A 25,929-nucleotide genomic window follows, 5' to 3' on the forward strand; every position below is an offset into this window, starting at 1 on the left:
AGACACCAGCAACAACCACTAGAGGATTGCTGTGCTGCGGTTGGACAGTTGCTCTCCTCCTGCTAAATATAAGAGAACCATCGCTTTAAAAGGTGCCTCATTGCTCAGGAGCAGGGAGTAGATAAATTTCAAGTAGCAGTAAAAAGAAGAAACAAAACAGCAGCACCCATCAAGTTATATGGTTCAAACTTTATTTTCAAGGCATTTCAGTGACTAGTTCTTAAGATGTTCATATTAAATCTGGTATTACATTACTTTATAGTGGGGATGTCCACCTCATGCTACAGAGAGAGGCAAATTACTTCTTTAATCCAGATCTGTGGGCCTCGTTTATAAAATTAGCACCATAGGATACCCTCATGACCCCACATAAATAAAAGCAAAACTGCCAATGTTGTCAAGGGCATTTCAACAAAAAGAAAAAGTTAACTTCTTGTCAAATAAGGCTGACTCTGCAATACCCACTTAGAGCTCCACTTGACACTTCTAGTTTGCATTAAGAAATGTAGATCAGTTTGCTGGCAAATTATAACAACTATACAAACCTCACTTAAGCAAATGTGGATTGAGCAAGAGCATTGCTTCAGTGGATAGCTTTCTCCCTCTCATTCACATTTTCCTTTTTTCCATTTTTCACTTTTCTGTCACTACAGTTACATTTGCTCTTTGGGGTCTCATTCTTTCTGGTTTTCAGTCTTCAATTTTGCCATGTATATTTATTAAACCTGTAAGTCCACATTTTTCAAACCTGCTGCAACTACCTCAGTAAATGAATCACTAGCTCTTCCAACTCCAGACTCCTTTAGGCCTCTTATTGTGGTGGCAAAACCTGTGCCTGGACTGTCCCACCCCTGACTGCAGATGGGACTCACATGACTGAATATCCGTATGCATAAATGTTTCCCTTCATGTAGAAAAGTAGATAGATGTTGGGGGAAATAGTTCCAGTCTAGCCTTCTCACTCACATGCTAATTTTTGCTGTACAGGGAATTATTTGCCTGGAGTTGCATTAAATCATGAAAGCTCCAGCCTGCAGTTGAAAGTGGTATACTGCAGTCACAGGTTTTTCTTTTGTGAGAATTTGGCCTTGTCTTGGCTGGAGCAACAGTATAGCAGATGAGAAAGTCATAAAGAAGAGAAACACAGAGTCTTTCATTTTTCTTTCAAGCTTAGTATACAAAGTCAGACAGTTGCCAAGACACATCAGAGTGAAACAGAAAGAGATGAGGATCATAAGATCCTAGCTTGTTTTCTTCCTGGCAAGCAAAGCTGTAAGTACAGTGTGTTTTGCAGAGAAACTGAAGAAGGAAACTTAATTCGGCAAATTGTGTTTAGACAGGCTTTCATGTAAAGTGGTGGGGTATTGTTGCAGCAGCTGTTGCATGCTGACCAAATTGTGATGCAATCTTAAATTGATATCTGACCAGATAAGTAAATTGATCTGGCCTGTAGGACAAAGGGGCTCGCCACCCATGCTAAAATGTTAAGCTAATGTGTGATCCAAAATACAGTAACAATAATACCCCCAAAAAGCAGTTGTCAGAATGTTAATTGATCTAAATTAAACAAAAATTATAAAAACAGCCCTGTACTCCCAAGAACTAAGTAATTCCATTCCGAAAAGGAGACGTTAGCAAAAAAAAAAAAAACCCACCCCAAAAATCATAACATATACTGAATCAAAGGAACAGTTTTTGTGCTTGATGTTTATTCAGCTCTTTGTCCTGTAGTGATTGGGCCATTTGAGCGTGAATAGTCTTGCAGGCCTTCCTCATCCAAAGCCAAGATGTCTGGAATCTCATCAGATTCTGAAGACAAGTCTGTGATAGTGAAATCTGGAACCTGTAGAGGAAGAAACTCAAATAAATCTGAATCTGAAGGCAAAATCTGAAACACTGTTCAGAGCACTGAGCACCTAGGACCCCAACTGAGAGGACAATTGGAACTTCAGTTTTAATTTTAATATGTCATTAATGCAAATATAGCATATTACATTTCAACAAAGAAACTTTTTATTCTTATAAATGCCTGTCTTTAAGAACATAAGAGCAGCCCTGCTAGATCAGGCCCAAGGCCTATCTAGGTCAGCATCCAGTTTCACACAGTGGTTCTCCAGATGCCTCTCAGAATCCCACAGACAAGAGGTGAGAACATGCCCTCTCTCTTGCTGTTGCCCCCCTGCAACTGGTATTTAAAGGCATCTTGCCTTTGAGACTGGAGGTGGCCTATAGCTATCAAACTAGTAGTCATTGATAGACCTGTCCTCCATGAATTTGTCTAAGCCCTTTTGAAAGCCATCCAAGCTGGTGGCCATTGCCACATCCCGTGGTAGAGAATTCCATAAATTAATTATGCGTGGTGTGAAAAACTACTCCCTTTTGTTGATCCTGAATTTCCTGGCCTTCAGTTTCTCCCTTGTGAGAGAGGGAGAAAAATTTCTATGTCCAGTCTCTCTACTCCATGCATAATTTTATACCCCTCTATCATGTCTATCCGTAGTTGCCTCTTTTCCAAACTAAAAAAGCCCCAGGTGTTGTAGCCTTGCCTCATAAAGAATGTGCTCCAGGCTCCTGATCATCTTGGTTGCTCACTTCTGCACCTTTTCCAGTTCTACAATGTCCTTTTAAAGATAGGGTGACCAAATCTGTGGCGTGGCCACATTTTGAGTACATTGCTTACACTGAACCACATTTACCATTATGCCACCCACTCACCCTGTTTGGAGAGATCCTTTTGGAGTTCCTCACAATCTGTTTTGGCTTTCACTACCCTAAATTGTTTAGTGTCTTCTGCAAATTTGGCCACTTTACTGCTTACCCCAACTTCTAGATCATTTATGAACAAGTTAAAGAACACTGGTCCCAGTACAGATCCCTGGGGAACCGCACTCCTTACTTCCCTTCATTTTGAAAATTGTCTGTTTATTCCTACTCTGTGTCCTGTCCTTCAACCAGTTTCCAATCCACACATGAACCTGTCCCCTTAACCCATGAATGCTAAGTTTACTCAAGAGCCTTTGGTGGGGAACTTAGTTAAAAGCTTTTTGGAAGTCCAAGTATACAATGTCAACTGGATCACCTTTATCCACATTTTTCTGATCACACTCTCAGAGAATGCCAAAAGGTTAGTGAGGCAAGGCTTGCCCTTGCAGAAGCCATGCTGGTTCTCCTTCAGCAGGGCCTAAACTCCTATATATTTAAGAGTTTTGTCTTTCTGTGCTTTGTGTTTTAGAGTAAGAAATACTAAATGTGGCAGGAGACCTGTTTGCTTAAACTTAGATCTGCCCCCGTCTCTTATAACATGGGGTGGGGAGCAACTTTTAGAGCAAAAGGGTAGGAGTTACTAAACTTGCCCCCATTCAAAACTTAGCTCAGTTTGCCTTCCATTTTTTCCCCTTCTTCAGTCTAGCTCTGATGTCAGAAGTGAACTCAGCTGGGAACAAAGCTGTGGGGAGCTAAGCTGCAAGCAGGAAATCAGCTCCCCTCACCTAAATGCTCCTTTTGCTCTAAAACTCCTGTCTTTAAGTACAGGATATAAGAAATCTGGATTTTCCCCAATTCTGGTGGTATATTTTTCAGTGTTCTGCATGCCTATGCAGGTTTTGATAAAACTTGACTTTCCTTAAGCAAAGCTGGTATGTGTCAACTTTAATTCTTCATTTTGGACCTTGCTTCCAGCCTAGGGAAAAATATTTATTATTATTATTATTATTATTACTACATCCTTCCTCCAAGGAGCTCAGAGCGGTGTACTACATCCTTGAGTTTCTCTTTCACAACAACCTCAGTTGCAATTATAGGAGGCAACTAAGATAGAAGAAATACTGGGCAATATTTCTGTGTAGAAGGCAAATGAGGAACAGAAGAGTTTCCTTTAAGGCAGAGCATCAGCCTGTATAGATGGCCTCTTATACAGATCTTAGTGTTCCTATAAGAAAGAGTGAGTTCCGATATGCAACAGTTAGAGACACTGTGTAGGTTTCCATCATCTCCTTAACAAATCTGGGGACCTGACTCTAAATTTATTATGTCGACCAGAAACAGTCCTAAACGAATTCTATGTATTTGATACTGACACAAGCTCTTCTGCGTGGTCAGCCAACTCTGCAGCAGAATTATCTTTACTGTTCATTTTGTTTTAAAAAAACACCATTAATAGCAAAACTAAGGTGGCTGACATACTGCACACGACAATGCTGGCTTTTCCAAAACAGGGCTGCTGTGCACACGAAAGCCAGTCCCAGCTGCTACACAAGTTACACAAGGGTGCAGTTGTGTAACTACTTAAAACAGTGTGTGGGCACTTGCACACCAGCACTACTTCCACTGGAAACTGGAAGCAGCACTGTAGAAGTGCTGTTTCAAGTTTGGCAGTTGTGCTCGCAGGCCTGAATCACCAGGGTTGCTTTGTGCAAGATGCCTTCCATTATCTTGAAGTCATCAGTTGCAGGGCAAGATTTCATTCTTTTAAACTCAGGTGTGCTATACAAACCATTGCAATGGTCATGGCAAACAGAGTTATTTATTTTAAAAAAACACCACACATTTTATATCCCGCTCTTCCTCCAAGGAGCCCAGAGCAGTGTACTACATACTTGAGTTTCTCTTTCACAACAACCCTGTGAAGTAGGTTAGGCTGAGAGAGAAGTGACTGGCCCAGAGTCACCCGGCTAGTTTCATGGCTGAATGGGTATTTGAACTCAGGTCTCCCCAGTCCTAGTCCAGCATTCTAACCACTACACCACGCTGGTTTGCTTGTGACAAAGGCTACAATCCTGTCCTCACTTGGGAGTAAACACCACTGAAATCAGTGGAGGTGGCCAGAACAAACATGGGTAAATTTAGGCTCATGTTGTTTTAAGATTGTGACTATAAAAGAACAATCCTACTTGTTCTGCTGCCATGTTATGTCGACAAAAAATATTTCAACTACAGTCATGTATTAAGATTACTCAATGATCAAGAAACAAGAATTTTTCTGTTCCTGCAATGCCATTAACTGAAGCTGACTGGGGTGAGGGTGATGATTGCATAGAGCTCGGCATGCTTCATCCTGTTAGCTGTCTGTGGCATGTATATATGCATGTATATAGTACAATGTTGCATCCTTTCAACTACCAAGCCACAAAGGACTAAAAAAGAGGGGTGCTTGCAGCCAGATGCAACTCTGTAGCCATTTACTGAAGTAAACTGAACCTGAAATAGTTTTTCATTATGACCAAAAGTGAAAAACAGAAGGAATGAGTGTCTGTTTAATTTTTGGTTCTTTTCTTTGTTTAAAATACAAATATAAAATAATAAAATCTAAGCCAAAATGCTTTCACAAGATTCATAGTAGTGCAGAAAAAGGAAAAGTGTGAAGCAAGCAGATTGCTACATCAGGCAGGATTCACAATTCATCTTTGATGTCCTAAGTCAATTAGTCTCAAGATACTAGTTCCATCAGACCAATGTTGAAATTTTAAGCAAAGCACTCCTGAGTGAGTGATTGTGTGTGCATAAGTGTATTTGTTCCTAAGTACAAATTATATTTGCTAGAAAATCAGATGAGGCCAACTTCTTGAGACAGTTCCCAACAAAACTATTTAAGTTTATATTGCTGATATGTATTACATGAAAAATATTTAATCACTTTTATTGCATGTAGTGATTAATGCAATTACCTTCAAGTTCTATTTTCATGTTACGTGTGCACCAGCAACTCAATAGGTAGCATCGTAGCTTAGATCTATACACAAGGCACATGTCCATTGGAATTAGTTGGTAATATTCTCTTCAAGTTGGTCATCCCTTAACATCCAAGCTAATACTAAAGCTTTCAAAAGCTGCAGATGCTCACTGGTGACTGGCACTATGCAAATATGTTTACCTTTAAACACCTCTCAGGCCCATCCTGTAAGCTTTTTAAAAACTTACATGAAAAAAGAGTGCAAAGAAAAGAGAAAGATTGGCATTAAGCAAATGCTACCAAACTTCTGCTATATCGGCTTCCAAACCACACTACATGGAGTGGGGAAATTATTTAATAAATTCATTCTTTGGCTACCGTTAAAGGAAAGCACTGTGTGTGAATAGACTCTAGGGGTATTCCCCTTCTCTGAAAGCTTAGTTCTTGATTCAATATACCCAAGAAATATTGCTATATTACCCTATTGATGCTACTGCCAAAGCATCGTTTGGTGTGTGTTTTAGAACTCCAGTGATTACTCATGTTCTTCTCCTCAATCATATCAAAATGAATCTGGAGATTCAAGTCTTCTGGGCAAAACATTCACTGCTGTATTATATACAGCACCCAAATGCTACATCATTTACAGTATCTCATCACTGCTTTGGCATGCAACTGCCAAGACTACAAGTTTTATTTAAAGAGTTGCATTATTTCCAAAGGATCAATGAGTTTTGGACCATCTTCCAAGTATGTTTTACATCTATGCAGTTCATTCCACTAGGCCTTACTAAAGGGGATGAGAATAATGAAAGCTGCCAAAATGAAGTCCAGACATTTACAAAAAGCAGCTAAGTAGTTTTACTTCACCTCTGTCATCAGGGTCTGGATTAGTTCTAATTAAGCAATTACAGTTCTTTACAAAAATAAATATAGGCATAAGTAGTTCTGTTCAATATGACAAATTGAACCATTTTAATCTGAATTTAATTTTTATAAGTAACTCCCGTATCACATATAGCCAAGCTAATACGTGTCTTAAAACTCCAAGTAAAACCAATTGCTTGTCTTCGAACATGATGCATTTTAAAAGCTAATATAAGTAGATTACTGATGAGGAGTATGTGTTTGGCTCAACTCAAGTCTCAACTTTGAGACTTTAAAGGTGCCAGCACACCCATATTTGCTGGATTTCTTGATGTAGAACATTGTGTCTCGTCTTGCTCTTCTTCCACCAAGACCTGGTCTACATGGAAAGCAGAGAGGATATCCTCTAAGCATTTCAGACTACAAGTAAAGGCACCAATTTTGAATGTTCCCCATGTAAGAATAGCTCTCTGGCTCCCAAGTCAAAATTGCATATTCCAGCTCAGTTCATTCCCTGTGGTATACTAGCTCTGAGGTGGTACAGTCCATTCTACCACACCTTTCTACAGCAGAAATCGACCAGGGTTAAAGCTTTTAGAAAAATGTAGAAAATCATAGGACCATAGGAAGCTGCCATATACTGAGTCAGACCACTGGCCCATCTAGCTCAGTATTGTCTTCACAGACTGGCAGCAGCTTCTCCAAGGTTGCAGGCAGGAATCTCTCTCAGCCCTATCTTGGAGAAGCCAGGGAGGGAACTTGAAACCTTCTGCTCTTCCCAGAGCGGTTTCATCCCCTGAGGGGAATATCTTGCAGTGCTCACACATCAAGTCTCCCATTCAGATGCAACCGGGGCAGACCCTGCTTAGCTATGGGGACAAGTTATGCTTGCTACCACAAGACCAGCTCTCCTCCCCATTGCCATCCTGTCAGTTACACTGCATTCAAGGAAGTCCATTAGGTCCTATTTAGGCATGCAAAGCAAGTATAAAGTGAGGATACCTTTTTATCCTTATTCTTCACTTTGCCCATGAATTCCATCTGCCCTGCTCCTTCACCCAGTGTTGATGTACTGTGACTTGCACGGAAACTAGGTATGCCAAGAACTAGATTTCTACCCCCACCTTCAAGAATCGCAAGAAACGTTTAGGAGCACACTCTTAAATGCAGGTTGCCAGCATTCACGTAACACTAACGTAAAGAGGAGCATTGAAACTGAAGGGAAGAAGCAGGCTAAGGGTGTGTGCATGTGATCCTGCAACCTGCTCCCACTCTTTAAGCCACATATAGCCAAACCGAGTCCACCTGTAGAAAATCTATTAACTCACCAAAATATTGGTCGGCTACACAAGTGGATACTGGTTTTTTAAAAATTTACTGCCAAGATGTTTATATTTTGTCCTGTACACTAAAGTTGAACAGTACCAGGCAAGGAGGCATATTGGAGATTAGCAGAGCAGCTTTTAAAGGGTCTGGCATAGTTTGTGTTTAAGTGGCTTTTCAGGGGAGCATTCTTATGCGCTAGCGTAGAGGTTCTCAAACTGTGGCTAATAAGGTTGGCCAGCATTGAAGTAGGAAGTGTTGCTTGTTTCCTCACTCTTCCCCACACAGGGCAGCAGTGTGGCTTCTCTGCCATGCTACACTAGGAAGAGCAACTGTCGACTGCCCTGGCTGCAAAACTGATGTCTCAAGTGTGAGAAAGCACATGCTGCTAATTAGAATCCGTGTGATGAAGCTGGATGCAGAGAGGGAAACAAGGTGACATGCCATATCTTCCCAGTGTCCCTTTGGAAGAGAGTAGGAAAGAGACGCATGGAGCATGTCCTTTTAGCTGCTGCTCAGCCCGAACACCCCAACATGCCTTGGCAGAGCAGCAGCTGAACAGGTAGGCTCTACAGCTTCCTTTCCTACTTTGGAGAAGGGAAGAGAATGGCCTTGGGCAGCTGCTGGGCCAAAGCATGTTGTGTTTCTTGGCCTTGCTTTCCCCCCACAGCAAGAGAGGTGGGGAGCATGACTGGTTGGCTGCCACTCAGTCACAGTGCACTGTGTATCTCTGCTCCAAAGCAGGAAAGAGGTGTGGAGTGTGTCCTTTTGGCTGCTGGCCAACTGAAACATCCCAGCACACCTTGGTGAAAGAGGCACACTGCATGCCTGTGAGTATGGAGGGGTCCTTGGCAGCTGAGCCACTGCTTGTGCATGGCGAGTATGTTTGGCAGCGGATGCTGTCGAGGGATCCAAGCAAAAAAGAACCAAGAAGTGGTCCTCCAAAATCCCCAACCATTTCCAAGTGGTCTGGGTTGTGGGGGGAGCCACTGGAGCACTAAGGAAAGGACAAGCAGTGAGTGGAGATTTAGATGTATGCATGCAACCTATGAATGGCTCTACAGCTGCTTAATTCTATTCCAGTAATGCTTGCGAATATTCAGTCCCTGTAGGTATGAATTCCTTTGAGATCAAGCTTCGTAGCATCTTGTTCAGCAGATGGCTACACTCTGTGGGCAAAACTACTAACATGTTGAAGATTGGGTGCTTTAAATCATTAGTGAAATGGGCAGAGCTTCTCGTGTCAAAAAGGTACAGCATCTTTCTGAATTAAGCATCAAATGCAAGGATATATCTGCAGAGCAGGAACCATATGCATAACCCCAGAAGTATCACCAACAAGATATGGAATTAAAGCCATTTGAAGACTCAAACCATTTGTAAAAACCTGATGGTCCACTGAGTCTGCAGAATACCTATACTGACAGACACACAACACCATGAGCTTTTGTACGTTGGATGTAGGCAACAAACTGGCAAGTCACAACCCACTCATTGAGAAATCCTGAACCAAGAGGTTTCAGAGGCAGGCGACAAGCAGAAGCTGGAGTGATAAAGCTTAAGCAGCAGCAATTATTTCGAGAGCTGGATGAGGAGCCACAGGTAGGAAACAAATGCAGCAGCAACATCTAGCCCATCTATTTATATGTAATGTTGGATGCTGATTAGTAGACCAGCAGTCTCTCTCAAACCAGTTTTAAGAACCAAGACCCAGCTCAACTGTAATTGAGTCACAAAATTTGTTTAGTATCAAAAATGATTTTCAAGTGAGACAGACTCTGGCTGCTGAAGCATTTATTACTAAAGCATACATGTGAAATTACAAGGCAAGGCACTACAGAAAGACTAACACACCTGTGTACAAACAGCATGAATCTTGTGTTTAGTGCACAATACTCAGTAATCATTTTGAAAGTGTTAAGTACAAAACGTCTTAAATTTGTAAGACTGTCAGCTGTCACAGCATATGGGTAAGGTGGCAGATATTTGTCATAAGCCCAATTTTTAAGAGTGGCAAATTCATCAAGGCATTATGTTTGTGCTAGAATAATTTGGTTTAAGGCAGATTTAAGCAACAAAATATGCACAAGGGCACAGTATGCAGTTTTCAAAATAAGCTGGATAAAAATATTGTCATGATGCCAGGAATTCAGTCTTTTGATAAATTATCTGAATAGTACTTGGCAAGTTCCTCTCACAGGCCACTTTCACAGACAAGCTGGAGCGTTGTAACTAGGCAGCTATACAAGGTTTTTTCTCCAATGTAATCTGCTGAGGTTTAGAAGCTTTAAGGCACTTCACGTTTTCATTATTTTTAACCAAATTCAACTCGGGCCAGTTTCCTTTAGCTACAGTTCTCTTTGACAGAGAAAGCCACAGTGGAAATACAGGAGAAATCAGCATATAGTACAGGAATCATCTCTCCTGCCATCTCGTTCCCCCAACAGGTTACATTGCAGCTACAGGAGTTGAGCCACCTTGTTAGTCAGGCTACAGAGTAGACATTTGCCATGCTGCAATTTATTCTGTGTTGTGTTCAGGCTGTTTGTCCTCTTGGCTGGTCTTTTTCTCCCCTTCACCTTTGCGCTCAGCATTTTGAGAGCCAGCCAATTGTGGGTAAAAGGGACCTACCAGCCAGTTGAGTGGTGTGTTGTTTACAAGATAATCCATCACATCATCCAAGGACTCCTTCATTTTCTTCAGCTGCCCTTTACTGGTTACAATCAGGTTGTCGGACACTTCTCTGAAGGAAGATGCTGAGCGGAAGCTTCTGTAGACGTCTCCTGCCATTGCCCCAACATGGTGCACCTGATCCTGGATGTTTTGTGGCAAGCCTTGAATATTTGACACCAGGGTGAGGCAGGTGGTTTGAAGCTGCTGAGTCAGATTCCGTGCAATTGTGAGTGTGCGTGATTCAATGTGCTAGAAGTAAACCAAGAACAATAGATCTCAGAAAGATGTTCATTTTGTTGGAAGCTTTAATCACCCATAAGCAGATAAGGAACAGGACCTTCATTAGCCAAGAAAGATGGCAATATATGGTCACTTTCACAACCCAACTTGAACTTCAGTGTGGGATATACCTATTCTATGCAACCAAGCCAGGGTGCCCTACAGTCCTCTCAAGCCCATACTGACCAGTGGCTCCCCAAGTGAAAAAAGGGACCTACACAAGGCATTTTTTTGTTTTAATCAGAACTACCAACCTAATCCAACTATCAGAAATTAAGCTCTTCTCTTTCCTGTCTTCCCATCCATACAGCTCTATCAAGGTATTTCAAGCATCCCATTTACTAACTAGATCTAACCTTTCTAGGAGGGGAAGAAAGCTCTACTGGGAGCAAATACTGCCTTTCCAGTTCACATCTTCTGCCTTTTCTATACAGTTTATTTAACCTGTGATTGACCAAGGCAGTTAGTGCCAAGTTGTAGTGAGTTTAAGCCTATGGCTCAGTCCTGGACAGCAGCCTTGTCACTGCTGTAATTATGTGGGTCAAGAGGTTAATGCTCTTAACCTTGATGGAGAACTTTCAGCAGGCATAAGTCCTGTAGCAACCAGAAGAGAAAATGATAGGGAACTATCTTAAGGCTGCAAACCTCTGAAGCCTGTGGGCCAGACCCAACCCTTCAAGAAAAAATATTCCATTTTCTCAGCAACAGCAAGGAAGCTGCTGCTGGTAGTAGCAGGCAAGTGGCATCCATTATTCTTCTGATCAAAGTGGTTTTATGAATGTACCAAGAAAGCATGTAATGGCTGAATGCTAAAACGTAATCAACATATGCATGCCTGCAATTTAGTGCACACATTCTGGTTCAGCCCACAAGCTACAGGAGTTTTCCTACAAGAGTGTTCCAACTGTTAGTGCTCCTGCTGTGTGTTTCCATTATACAAATCAATACTGGAAAGGGGACACCAGTGCAAAATGAAAAACAAACTGAAACTTGTGTGCAGGTTTCCTGCAAACACCTACCTCAGCACTACATGACTCATCCTCCTCATTTTGGCCTGTGTTTTTCTTCCATTCTACCCAAGAATTATACAACTTCTGTTGGGCATCTTGGAGTTTCTGATTGGCACTGTTCATATTCCTTCTTGCATATTCAATCTAGAATACACACACATATCCTTCGTTTGCTGGAGCACTTTTACAACCAAGTCAACTGTTCTCCAGTGTCAAGCTTAGATGTATATGCCCAGCTCTAGCTTTTCTTTTTAAAGCTCCCATGGGGAGTGCTAATCATCCTACACTAACCTTCAGAAAGAAGCAGCAAGAATTTTAGTAGTGAATGATATATCTCGTTCCAAGGGGGGAAAAAACTAGAAGTGATTGGAAAGAGAGATATTAAGGGTCCTTGCAGTCAAAAATGGAAATTAGTGTTGATTTCTTTCATGTCAAAATGGAATTGTAATTTGTAAACTCTGTATTATGTAAAAGATTGTATTGCTGATTTGTTTTGCCTTAATAAAAAAAAACTTTAAAAAGTAATTGACTCATGTAATATTACAAAATTTCAATGAGTTTTGAGCTGTGCATTCTTCAGCAGGGGAAAAATGAAACACTTTACAAAAGACAATGAAGATTATCTTCATGGCTTTTTGGAGCAGTGTTATTTCTTAACCCTTTTACCTTGCTGAAAAGTACATAGCTCAAAAACACATTGTGTTTTGGCACCATCCCAGACTCTTCTGAAAAGTGCAGATTTCATAGGCTGGAAAGGTCTTGCAAACCATCTAGGCTAACCCCATTCTTGATGCAGAAAATCCAGAGCTAGAGGATCCCAAACAGCTTCCCAGCCTCCAACCTCCAGCAAGATAAAGACCACCACTCCTCTAATCTGTTCCATACCTCAGACCCTTTTTACCAAGAAACACTTACCAGATTAACAGTGTAATTTAGCTGAGAAATTGTCTCTTGGCTTCTGAGTTTAGCATCTCTAACTTTTATTAAGGCCTGCTGGTAGGCACGTGATCGGACTTTTGAAGACAAAGATCCTAGTCTAACGTAGTAACTTGGCTTCTGAACTCCCACTTCAAATCCTTCTACTTTTGTAGCTTCTTTTTCTGCAGTGAAAGAGTTTCAGTAGTCAGCAACTAGTTAAGACTAGTTTGCAGTACAAAGGGAACAAATGCTTACTATCTTGTTTGTTACTTCAAACCTATTCCCTATAATCCGGAGGCACAAGACTGTCTCCTCCCAGGCAGTTTTGAAAGAGGCTGCCTCAGCAGTAGAGTGCATGCTTTCTATACAAAAGATTTCAGGTTCCATTCCCAGCATCTAAGGTAAGTGGGCCAAGAAAGACCTCTTAGGAAAAAGCCTTTCTTGGAATGGTACTGCAAGTTTGTTGATGCACTGAGCATTGGACCAACCCATATGGGAAACTTACAGCAGTGTCAGCCTCAGATGACAACTGATTACCAAATAGCATCATCCCATCTTTAAAGTATGTTTTTCTTATTGCACTATAGTACTTTTCCATTACGAAGTCACTGAACCTCTTTTATTTATCACCATCAAACAGTTTTCCAATTTATGTTGTGTAAAGACATGGCCAGTTTTAAATGCATACAAATAGTCTAGCAAACTCAGCCTTCAAAGCACTTTTTTTTTAAAACTTACCTAGCTCTTCTTCTGTAAGGGGGAGGTATTGGTCTACAAGAGTTTCTGATCTGCTAAGTGCAGTATCCACTCCACTAGTGACAAGACGCACCATCCGACTTCCCAGAACAGTGTTAATGCTGCCACTGACAACCAACTTGGTCAACTCCACACTGTCCTGAACAGCTCCTTTAGTCTTGCCCACAACTCCATTAATGGTATGTGCAACAGTATCCTTGGCACCAGTAACAGTAGTTGTTACAGCATCCTTTGCTCCAGCAACTGCATCCATTGCATTAGCAACTACCTGGAAGGAAAAGTGGTAGATGCTTCATTCCTAGCTGAAGACACATGTAAGTGACACAGAAAGTTTGTCATGAACTGGATACTTGCAGACTGGATCTGCAAAATTGTTTTGTCTGTGGAAATTTATCCAGTAACCAACATGACTACTATCTGCAGCAGTTTCTTTAACAGATATACCCCTCCAGTATGTCTCTCAGGAAGACACAATGTAACTGTATCCTAATTACAAGAGAATGTGACAATTCACACCAAGATTTCAGGACACATCTGTTTCAACAGCATCCTTTTAGTATAAACTCTGGCAAAATATCTTAAGTGGCCCACTTACCAGGCCTGCACAACACAAGGCCCAGGTGCCAAATCTGGCCCATGGGGACTCTTTTGCTGGCCCCAAAGTTTTGGGGTGCCGGAGGCAAGGTGGGAAATGCTGCCTTGCCCATGGTCCTGGTGGGAGTCAGCCACCCTTTAAAAATTAAGCTTTGAAAGTACATGGGGGCAGGGAGGAAGAGAGGTTGCGAGCAGTCTCCTCTTCTCTCCTCATGCTGTAGTTAATTAATATTTGCTTCCATTCATATGTTAATGAGTAATTAATAATTGCTTTCATTTATAGTTAATAATTAATTTTAATGTAATCATTAAATCATCCCCCCTGCTAACTGGGCAAAGAGGCACCTTTTACCGTGATGATTCTCTTTATTTAGCAGGGGGAGAGTAACTGGCCCTATCCACCCCCAGCACAGTACTTCCAGTGACTGTTGCTGGTGTGTGTCTTATGTTTCTTTTTAGAATGTGAGCCCTTTGGGGACAGGGAGCCATCTTATTTGTTATTTCTCTTTGTAAACTGCCCTGAGCCATTTTTGGAAGGGCGGTATAGAAATTGAATTATTATTATTATTATTATTAATGTGCTGGACATTTACCTCGGCCCCACACACCAAGTCATGGTTGGTTCTAGCCCACTGGGGTATTTGTGTTGTGCACCCGTTAGAACACAGACTCAAGCAAAAGGCTTTATCTACAGTCTCCAAACCCTGATGGAGATTCCCAGTTCTTACAATAGTGCTTAAGTACCCTTGCTAACTGGGCAAAGAGGCACCTTGGAAAGGCTATACTCTTTATAGTAAGCAGGGCAAGACCAACTGACCTGTTGGCAAGTTTATCCCCCAGCACATACCATCCCTCCATTGGCCGTCACCTGTGTCTATCTTGCATTTCTTTTTAGGTAGTTCCTTATAGGGATATGCACGAAACCTGGCGGGGGTGGCTCAAAGGGGTGGGGGGGTAGGACTTTAAGGGTAAGGGAGGGTGCACTTACCCCTCCTCCCACCAGCGCTGGAGTTATGTAAAATCCCTCGGGGCGGCAGTATACCTCCCTGCCGCCTCATCATCTTCAGCCGGAAGTACTGGGCATGAGTGCGCATGCCGGGCGCGCACACACACCAGACGGGCTTGTGCACTATCACAGCATGCGCAAGCTTGGTGTGCACACGCACGCCCAGTACTTCCAGCTAAAGAAGAAGGAGCGGCAGGATTATTCAGAACTCCAGCACCAGTTGGGGGGGAAAGCGGGGGGGGAGGGTAAGTGCACCCTCCCCCGCCCTTAAAGTCTTACCTCCCACCCCCACCAAACGTCCAGACCTTCCAGTGTTCAAACCTGTTCAAAGGCCCATAAAAGGGCCTCCTCCAAACAGGTTTGTGCACATCCCTAGTTCATTATCCTAAAGGGCTCTTGTTCCTTTTTTTTTTTAATATCAACCACTTTTTGTTGAAAAGCTGTATATAAATAATAGTAATATAGCACTAAATTTCAACAGGTCCAAAGGAGATACAGACATTTCCCCTATTCATGAACAAACATTCATAACCATTTCTATGAACCTTTCCCCTCCCAGGAAGGAGCAACATGCACTGTACATGTGAGTTTTGAACTGAACATGTGTATAAGCAGAAGAGGAAGAGTTAAGATGTAAGCACTGGACATGTTTTTCAACTCCTCTGTCCTGCAGGCCTACTGCATTCCTCTCCTGCACTAAAGAGATTTACGGCACAATCCTGTGCATGTTTACTGAGAAGCAAGTTCCACTATGTGGGGCTCTCTGCCAGTCAAATGTGCACCGGACTGCTGTCCTAGTGCTTTTTCCAATCTAGCTACTTGGCATACTTTCCCAATTCATGTGTGGTTCAACTCACTCAGAGCTGGATAAAAGTACTTCTGAATAACTTACCTTATCACTTGGTTGATACAGTATAGGCAGTCTCTCTTCTACTTTGTCCAGTCCTATACAAGCATAGTTGTTGGCAACTGCAACTGGAAATATTCAAGAACCATTGAGAACCTTTGTAATGTTGAGGAAGTATCAGAAGCTGGTTCAGCTTTTTTTACTGACAGAAAATAAGAATTAATCTGCTACAGTATATTAACAAAAATCTATCCATCTTACTGGCAAGTTAAAACAAGAGCCCTTTAAAAAGAGATCACACATTTCCTGGCCTTCCGCCAGTTTATAAGAATAGGTTTTCCACAAGCTGACACACAAGTCAAGAGTGTACAAAATATCTACTGTCATGTTTCCAACTGTAAGGCATTCAGAAAGTAGGTGAAAGGGAAGCACAAGACAGCTTGAAAGTGGGTGAAGGGTTAGGACAGAACAAACTTGAGCAAGAGGCTTTTTGCTCATTAAGCATCTTTCAAATCAAAGTTTGTTAGGCATAAGTCATTAGAAATTTAATCTTTGAGGCAAAACTTGCTTGACTTTACACCCAATTCATTCTAAAATCTGATGTTTAATCACAGTAGCCCATAGGCTTATTTAATGCAGAAACAACCTCCAGAACCTTTTTGTTTGATGATAAAGAGCATTAGAGCTCTTCACTGTGACTACATATCCATTACTCTGAATGTTTAGGAAAAAATATTCTGTTCATGGAGAAAGAACTTGAAGTGCAGCAGCACTTAGCCCCAATGTCCTTGATTTTCCCTATTAGGGACTGGACTACATGGATATGTTCTCAAAGAGCAGCTTGAAGAAAGGGGATGGCATTTATTTTATCTATTGATCATATTCATATACCACCTGGTATGTGTAACTCTAAGCAGTGTACACAATTTAAACAAATATAAGACAGAGTAAGAACAATTTCACAGAAGAAGAAGTTAATTTCATGGGGATAAAGACAGTTTAAAATTAATTTCAGTTAAAAGCCCGAGAAAACAGGTGTGTCCTGAGGGTCTTCCTAAAAGCAATCAGAGATGAAGATGCTCTTGTTTTGACAGGGGGAATATTCCAAAGCCCCAGGGCATCCCAGTCCCAGGTCACCAAACGAGCTAGCAGGAATTATAACTAGACCTCTCCAGATGATCTTAATAGGTGACAGGGTTCATGACAAAGAAGGCACTCTCCTCAGTATCCTGGACCCAAGCCATTGAGGGTTTTATAGGCAATAACCAGCACTTTGTATTTCACTCGGAAACGCAACGGTAGCCAATGCAGTTTTTAAAATCTGTGTTATATGGTCCCTTCAGCTTGTCCCAGAGACCAATCTGGCTGCCGCATTCTGTACCAATTGTAGCTTCCTAACTATGTACCAAGGCAGCCCCTCATAGATTGCATTACAGTAGTCAAGCCTGGAGGTTACAAGAATATGCACCCAGGGCACTGAGAGGGCGGTGGAATGTATGTGGGGAGGGTGCCGAGTTTTGCGCAGAACAGGTAATTAAGGGTGGGAGTTGGGGCGCAGCACGGCTGGGGCGCACCAGGAATATGCCCTGTTGTCATGTGGGCCAGTCCAAGCCTGTCTGCACCACTGTTTTAAGGCATGACAAAGAGCAGTAATCAGGCAGGGAAGTAAAAAGTATAGCAGGACCACTGTTCTGAGACCTTTCTAGGCTTACTTACACCTCTAGGAACTTCTGACAAAAACTCAGAACAAGTTTCAAAACTGTTAAAAGTTTTAGAGGGTACCGACAAGTACCCACATTTATCAAGCCAGTCAACCAGCCTAGGACCAGGGTATTTGAAGCACCAGTTTCACCCATATTAACCTGCCTCATATTGCATTTGTCAGAGGCCTTGTACCACCAAGTGGCAGGACGTTTTCAGTAGTAGCACCCAAACTTTCGAATTCCCTCCAGAAGGTCTGCGGTTATTATTCCACTGTCAAACAAGGCCCATTTTATTAAGGCAGGCCTTTGGGGAAATAGTTCCACTTTGCTTTTTAGATGTTTTGAACATACAACTTCATCTTCTTTGCTTTCTTTGTTAGGTCCCCTGAATAATGCATTTCACACAATACGTAATCAACTTGTGGAATGCTCTGCCACAAGATGTGGTGACAGCCAACAACCTGGATGGCTTTAAGAGGGGTTTGGATAACTTCATGGATGAGAGGTCTATCATCGGCTACTAGTCGGAGGGCTATAGGCCACCTCCAGCCTCAGAGGCAGGATGCCTCTGAATACCAGTTGCAGAGGAGTAACAGCAGGAGAGATGGCATTCCCTCAACTCCTGCCTGTAGGCTTCCGACGGCATCTGGTGGGCCACAGTGTGAAACAGGATGCTGAACTAGATGGGCCATGGGCCTGATCCAGCAGAGTTGTTCTGATGTACTGTGGTAGAAAGACAATATATAATTCTTTAGCACAAGTAGCTGTCACAGTGAAATCTATAGTGACTACAGGTGCTTGATTATCACAAACTAGTTAGCGAATGCAAGACCTTGTCAGTACAGGCTCATGTGTCACATTGTACGGGTGGAGAGAATTTGTTCTACCATGTCACTTATAATGAAGGTGTGGGAACCGAGTGCACAAACCTTGCCTAAGGCAGTCATAAAGTGAGTTTGTAGCTCAATAGTTATTAGCCCATATTTCTACTTGTTGGGATGCCCATACATGTGCCAGTAACTTGTAGTACATCAGCAGCCTGAAAATGTGAAAAGACTTAGATGTTTCTTTGGCTGTTCACACACTGGAAGTGGATGCTGACCTACTTTATGGTTTAGTAGGGATAATTTAACAGGGTAAGAAGTAAATGCTTGTAAAGAAACCCGAGGAGACAGAAGTGCAAAGAGAAGAGTTCAGCCTTACTTTGTGGCTCCAGCTTCTGGATGATAGGCAAAGCACTGGTCATGGCCACTGCAGTGATGGTCTTCACTCCTTTCTCTGCTATCTCACATACAGACTTCAGATAAGGGTGGTTATCTTTTGTGCTGACATAAGCAGAGGAGACCATATCATAGGTGGAACTCACCAGGGGAAGGTTGGCAACCCTGGAAACCACATTCTGTGTATACAGAAAACAAGGACAGTTAACCCACATCCCCCTTGGGCAATCAACACACACTCTTCTGCTTATTCAGACATACCTGCTGTGCATCAGTCGACAATGCATCCATGATTTGGTCTTGAATGTTTTAGTATCTGAAAGACAGAGCACCAAGTTAAGAGTCAAAGTAAAATTTAAGCCTTCCAACAAAAATGCAGCAACCTTATAGGGGAAAACCAGAAACCTTACAGGGGGAAAACTGAACTTCACCTTCATTTTCACAGAATTGCATATTAAAACCACACTTAAAATCTGATCTTTCCAGACCGATAATATATGTAGACTCAAGAGTTTTGACAAAGTTCATTACTCAGATCAATTTTCTAAGAGCACTTGACTTTTCTTGTGCATGAAGTTGTGTTTACCATGCTAAAATGCAAAAACATTAAGTTTGGAAACTAAAGTTCATGAACGTTTAAGCTGACTGCTGTACTACAACCATCTGCATGATGTTACCAGACAAAAGACTTCCTTGGAGCCTCTCATGAGAGGAGACACTCTGGGCTTCTGAGATTTGAAAGGAAGGAGGATGCACCAGAGGCATGATCGGTGGCTCAGAAGGCCTGCAGGGAGCTGGCCTTTGGTGTTGGACTGATGGCTGGGGCAGAGAATCTATATAATCTATTCCTGAAGAGGGGATGCATGGGGATGTGGCAAGCTTCACCCCTGTGCAACCGCAACCAATGGCGAGCCCGGGGGGGGGGGGACGTGCAAGGGCAGGAGAGAAGCGCGCACACCAGGAGGCAGTTGGGACGGTGCGCAAAGCCCCACCACATGGAGGAGGAGGGTGAGAGGACGGGCGGCGGGTAAAGCCCCACTGCCCTGAGGAGGAGGACAGAAAGGCAGAAGGAGGAGGCAGCGCCACCCTGAGGAGGAGGGCGAGAGGACAACGGGTGGGAGGAGGAGGACAGGCGGCGGGCAAAGCCCCGCCACCCTGACAAGGACAGCGAGGCAGAGGCCTGGCCCTGGCCCCCCAGGGTGAGACGGTGGCAGCATGGGGGGGATGGCTGGGCCCAACTAGAGGCACAGATGCTCTGCGTCCAGACCCACTATTGTTATTTAATGATTGCGTAAGCAGCTGAACCTGTTGAGAAGGCTTCTGTTGTTGACACTTGGGTGAAGTTAGTTTACAATGTGTCTAGACAGTGGGCATGTCCATTGACTGTGGGGCAGCTATTCTGAGGGTGGTGGTGAGGTCAGCAGGCTGTTACAGGGGAAATGTAACCAGAAATCTAATAGCTGTTTCCCCCTCCGGCCATCCTGCCAGCTTTTTGATCTTGGGGAACAGTGCCAACTACCCACAGAGCTTCACCTTGCTCCTTGTAATGCCAGGTCGGTCCAGAATAAGTCAGAAATCATCCATAATCTAATTATGGATGAAGGGGCTGACCTGGTATGCATCACAGAGACTTGGTTGGGGGAGGCTGGTGGTCCAGCTTGGTTTTCCCTCCAGGGGACTCTGAGGAACAGGTGAGAAGACATGGGTGGGGAGATGGAGTGGCTGTCTCTTACCAGGATCCCTGCAGAAGTGTCTGCAGGGTTAACAAATATTGATGGTTTAAAAAAAAATCATAGTAGCCTAGTCAAAGATATCATGAATATTAATCATAGATATCTTCTATGAACATGTTAACAGCAGTATATGGGGGTGAGAGATAACAGTCCTATTATGCAGGTTGTGTACATGTAGCAGCACACTCACTCAAGCCATTGCTCCCCCCTCCCCAAAGTGCAAAAACAAAGAAGATCAATGAATGAATTGAGGATTAGAGGGGGGGTGGAGTAACTGAGCAAAAAGGAGGATATAATGCACAGGATGGATATAAAATGCATGGGATGGGGAAAGGAGGGGAATAGAAAGTGAAACTAAGAGTGAGCAGAACATATTCATGCAGTCCTGCAGAAACGCTTCCCGAGTTTCCCAATTTCATCCTCCACTGTAGAAGGGAAATACCCATCATGGCAGCAGGACATAAAAAACAATTTGGAATATTTTGATGAAGTTCCTGTACCTGTGGATAAGAAAGGCATGCATGCAAAAAGCAAACAGTGCAACGACGAAATGCAGGGCCTCATTGCCTGAATGAAAACATTATAAGAGAGCCGTAGCAGCCCAGCTCCAGACAGTCTTGGAGGAAACTAATTATCTGGACCCATTTCAAACTGGCTATTGGGCGAGCTATGGGGTAGAGACTGCCTTGGTCGGCCTGATGGACTATCTCCAATGGAAAATTGACAGAGGGAGTGCAACTCTGTTGGTCCTCTTGGATCTCTCAGTCGCTTTCAATACTATTGACCACAGTATCCTTCTGGAGCGTCATAAGGGAGCGGTAAGGACTGCTTTTATATGGCGTCCCCTAGGAATGCCGTATACTGTCTCCAATGCCTTCCATACTGTCTCCAATGTCTAACATCTACATGAAACTGCTGGGAGAGATACCATCAGGAGATTTGGTGCTAAGTTATCAGTATGCTGATGACACACCCAAATCTCTTTCTCCAAGTCAATATCATTAGAAGGCATAAACTCCCTAAATGGGAAGCAGTGGTGGACTGAATGATGGTAACCAACAGACTAAATCCAAATAGGACAGAGGTACTTAATGTACAGGCTTGGAACTCAGGAGACAATTTTCATCTGCCAGTTCTGGATGGGGTCACACTTCGCCAAAAGCAACAGGTATGCAGTCAGAGTGATTCTTGATCCAAACCTCACCCTGGTGTCATCAGAGGTGCTTTCTATCAACTTTGACTGATAGGCCAGCTGTCTCCATTTCTTGAGATAAGTGACCTCAGAACAGTGGTACATATGCTGGTAACCTCCAGACTTGACCACTGCAATGCGCTATATGGGGGGGGGCTGCCTTTGTACATGGTCTGGAAACTGTAGTTGGTACAGAATGCAGCAGCCAGGTTGGTCTCAGGGTCATCTCAAAGAGACCATATTACTCCTATACTGAAAGAACGACACTAGCTACCAATAAGTTTCTGGGCAAAATACAAAGTGCTTGTTATAACCTATAGAGCCCTAAACAGCTTAGGCCCTGGGTATTTAAGAACACGTCTTCTTCACTATGAGTCCCATTGCCCATTAGGATCATCCAGAGAGGTCCATCTAGTGGCTTCATGGGGACAGGCCTTCTCTGTTGCCGCCGTGATACTCTGGAATGTGCTCCCTTCTGAAATAAGAGCCTCCCCATCTCTAACTATTTAAAGGTCTCAAAACACATTTATTCACCCAAGCTTTTTAACTAGACTTGTTGTTTTAAATTGTTTTATGGTTTTAATGTCTGTTTTAATTTATTAATGTTGCTGTAAACTGCCCAGAGAGAAGTTTGGGGCAGTGTAAAAATAAAAAGTAAATAATGGCATTAATGCCCTGGTTCTTGGAATGAGGGCCTTAAAAACCAAGTAAGCCCCGCTAACAGGCTACAAATTATCTATACATGCACTTTGCACAACCAGAGCTACTGCAGAAATATAGTAGTGCTGACTATAGTTTCACTACATCCCAGCCACAAAAAAGAGATTTAATATTGTACAGTGTTCTTTATCTAATACTGTTTGCTCACTGTGAACCAATTTAAGCAGCATATTGCAAATATTCCCTCTACCACCACACAGTTCGGTGTGGTAATACAGCCCTCTGCAAACAAAACTACCATCTGTGTTATAAGATATATTACTCCATTACAGAGTGGAATATTCCTCTAGGTTGAGGTACAGTTGAGTTTCTCCAATGAAAAGATGAGACCCCAAATTCACAACAGGCTGTGTTCTGGCTTCAATTCTCATTTATTCTGCCATTAAACATACTTGCCAGCATGTCCCTATTTTTCCCTTCGGCTGAATGGGAAAACAGAGACATGCAGGTTGAAGTTCTACATGTATAATGTATACCTGCCAACATCGGGCTTTGATCAAGGAAAACAAATTACAACCACCTTTGTGGGGAGGGGCACAAGAAATGATATTCCTCTGGACACCTGTATCAGGTAGGATGCACTCCCATACAGCTCTATCAGCAAAAGGTGCTCCTGAAGTGCACCATATTAGAGGCTATGCAATGGACATTTTCACAACTGATTTATGTCAGCAGAATGGACAAGCAAGATTTTCCTGTTTAGGTCTTAATTTTCTTTGGATCTAGGAACCAAACAATGGACAGTTGACAAAATTACCAGACTTTGTGATGGACATTATGGGCAGGCAAGTCTTCTCTTTACCAGCCGCTTACCATCAAACTCATGTAAGATATGGACTATGTATACATATGATACATATGTACAATTATGCATTATATTATTTTCCCATGAATTTTTCTTGTACAGTTTTTTATATTACACAATTTTATATTACAAAAATTAATGGCAGGCATATAATAGCCACAATAATATGTTTTAATACTAAAGAACATATGTGATTTATCCTCCATTACAGGGATATTCTAGTCTAGTTTCCATAGCTTCCTGTTGCTTGGGATCTTTCAAGCCCTGGTGATGTCACTGCCTAGTGTTATTTTAGACAATGGACACTTCTAAAAAACAGGCACTCTTTGCAGATTTAAAAATGCTCATTTACCCAGATCAGTCTTTCCCCATGCTATCAGAAAATGTTTCTATGTTCTAACACACAAATCAAGGATACCAAAACTAAACATTTTCTACAAGGGATTACATGCAATATTTACCACCTCGATATTAACCAATATCAGCCACTTCAAGAATGGAGAATTTTAAACATTTGGGTGCTGCTTGCACTCACATGGGTGAAAATACATGAACAGGAAGAACTTGAAGCCAAGGATTACTTCAGCTTTTAGCCAGGAGGAGAAGTAGTAGGTTCAGAGTAAAGTGTGTCCTAAGGTTGGTGTCAACTCCTGGCACCCACAGAGCCCTGTGGTTTGCTTTGGTCAAATACAGGAGAGGTTTACCATTGCCTCCTCCCGTGCAGTATGAGATGATTCCTTTCAGCATCTTCCTATATCGCTGCTGCTGCCCGATATAGTACCAGGGGGGATTGTTCCAAATACATTAAATGCAACAGCAGCTCATATACAAAAATATTTCCCATCCTATCCCAGCTACACTGCAAGATACCTGCTACAACAGAAAACTGTTCGGAACCAGTGCCTGCATTCATTATCCTCCAGCCACTTAGGCTTCTGTAAAAACAACCTACCCAAATAACGATCTCCCGCCTCTGCTTCAGCTCTGCTGCTGTCCAGCACGGGAACAGAAAGCATCACATCCCGGAATTTTGAGTCACACACAGCGTTCCAACCAGCAGGAGAAGCCGGCAGCTTCGGGGTTTTTCTTCTAGGAATCACTTTGCTTTATTCCGAGAGTTTCTCTCGATAGCAGGTTCCATTTTTGTATTTTAGCTTACGTTATATAAGGGAGACTTTTCGCCTCCCCACAAAGAGCGGACCAAGAAGAAAAAGCCTGCTACTGTACAAGTCACACACGTGTATGGAGAACGCCATCTCGTCGACCCCACCCAGCATCCTCTAACTAACGGCTCTTTTTCACGAGGTCATCTAGCATCATTTGTTTGGGGGTTCTTATTCCCATTTTGGGACTAAGAGTTCAGCAAAGAGGAAGAAGGCACTTCAGGCTGAAGAGAAAAGGCACACCCACCACACCCACTCTGTCCTTGCAGGGCATCCCAGGCGACATGCGAGAGACGGCAAGAGCAGAAGCAGCTCCACCAGTCAGCCTAGCCGACCCAAAAGAGGCAGAAGGAAGCATCTCCCAGCGGGAACTGCCTGCACTGGCAGAGAGCCTCGTCTTCTGGGCTTCTCTTTCGGCTCGGTCCCTCCACCAACCCACGATTACCGCCTTAAAATATGCACCCAGACGCCGGCAAATCACTGCCCCCGAAACCGCAAAAGCAAGACTACTCACCCGGGAAAAGACGGAGATTCTAAGCCCACCACACAGTTACCAGCGCCCAAGCACACCCACCTGCACCAGCCGCTACCCAAGCCCCTCTGGCAATACTGCAACTGCGCTCCTGCCTCCCTCGGCAATTTATGCGGCGAGGCCACCCTCCGGCCGCCACCTCTCGCGAGATGGCTGGCAGCTGAGGCAGGCTGCTGGGCTGTCTCTCCACCCTCACCCTCCTCACATGATGAGCAGCCGCGACTCCTCTCGCCGCCCGGAGGGTTGGGCGGGTCAGCTGATGAGGCAGGGCCAGCCTCCTCCGGTGGAAAGTCCTGGGAAAGGAGGGTTTGCTGCACTGACTGCACAGCTTAATTAAGGAGAGCTGAGCAGGCAGGAAGAGAAGAACGCGCGGGTTTAATTACAGCAGAAGTTATGCAACGACCCGTGGCTCGCAAGCAGCAGCACCGCTTTTAACGCATACGCGAACACCAGCTTCGCTACGTTAATAACCGAGGCTTTCTCAGAGACGAGAATTCTAGCTCGGTGGCCGAATTAGTCTGTTGCAGTTAAAAAAAAGAAAGAAAGAAAGGCCTTGCGTCACGTAAAAGATTGACGGATTTATAGTGGCATACGCTTTCGTGGACTGCAGCCTGGTCGTCAGATGCATGAAGTGTTCTCGTCAATAGGCAGATCGGTAATAACGTGTCTAGACAAAAACATCGATGTGGGCGCAAACCATGGCCGTGAAATGCAAGACGTACAGTCTGTGCATAGTTTTCTTTGTCAAAGGTGCACTAGGTAAATTTTGGCGCCTGGACCTGACCTTTGGTGCTCGTCCCCCTTCCCCGCCCCCCGCTGGGGAAGATAAGCATCATGCCCCCCCCCCCCCACACACACACCATAACACAGTATTTTTAACACATGGGTTTTTGAGGGCGCAAACAGCAACTGAACTCACA

General features: G+C 43.2%; 1 protein-coding gene across 5 annotated transcripts; it reads right to left on the reverse strand.

The window, feature by feature from the left end:
• Positions 1–169: 169 nt before the first annotated feature.
• Positions 170–25,221, reverse strand: PLIN2 (perilipin 2). Of its 5 annotated transcripts, none has more exons than XM_053292029.1 (9): positions 25,052–25,221; positions 19,126–19,180; positions 18,848–19,043; positions 15,987–16,069; positions 13,477–13,762; positions 12,736–12,920; positions 11,830–11,964; positions 10,490–10,780; positions 170–1,843 (listed from the first exon to the last, which is right to left on the reverse strand). In XM_053292029.1, exons 2-9 carry the CDS (start codon positions 19,153–19,155, stop codon positions 1,709–1,711), a joined length of 1,341 nt encoding a protein of 446 aa, XP_053148004.1. In that variant the 5' UTR covers positions 19,156–19,180; positions 25,052–25,221; the 3' UTR covers positions 170–1,708. The 5 variants fall into 5 exon arrangements, with proteins under 5 accessions (XP_053148004.1, XP_053148003.1, XP_053148007.1 ...); XM_053292028.1 differs by having other exon boundaries at positions 24,992–25,218; XM_053292032.1 differs by lacking the exon at positions 170–1,843 and adding an exon at positions 3,608–3,679 and having other exon boundaries at positions 24,992–25,217.
• Between the last annotated feature and the right edge of the window lie 708 nt (positions 25,222–25,929).

This window comes from Hemicordylus capensis, chromosome 2 (assembly GCF_027244095.1).
Source record: "Hemicordylus capensis ecotype Gifberg chromosome 2, rHemCap1.1.pri, whole genome shotgun sequence".
NCBI lineage: Eukaryota > Metazoa > Chordata > Lepidosauria > Squamata > Cordylidae > Hemicordylus > Hemicordylus capensis.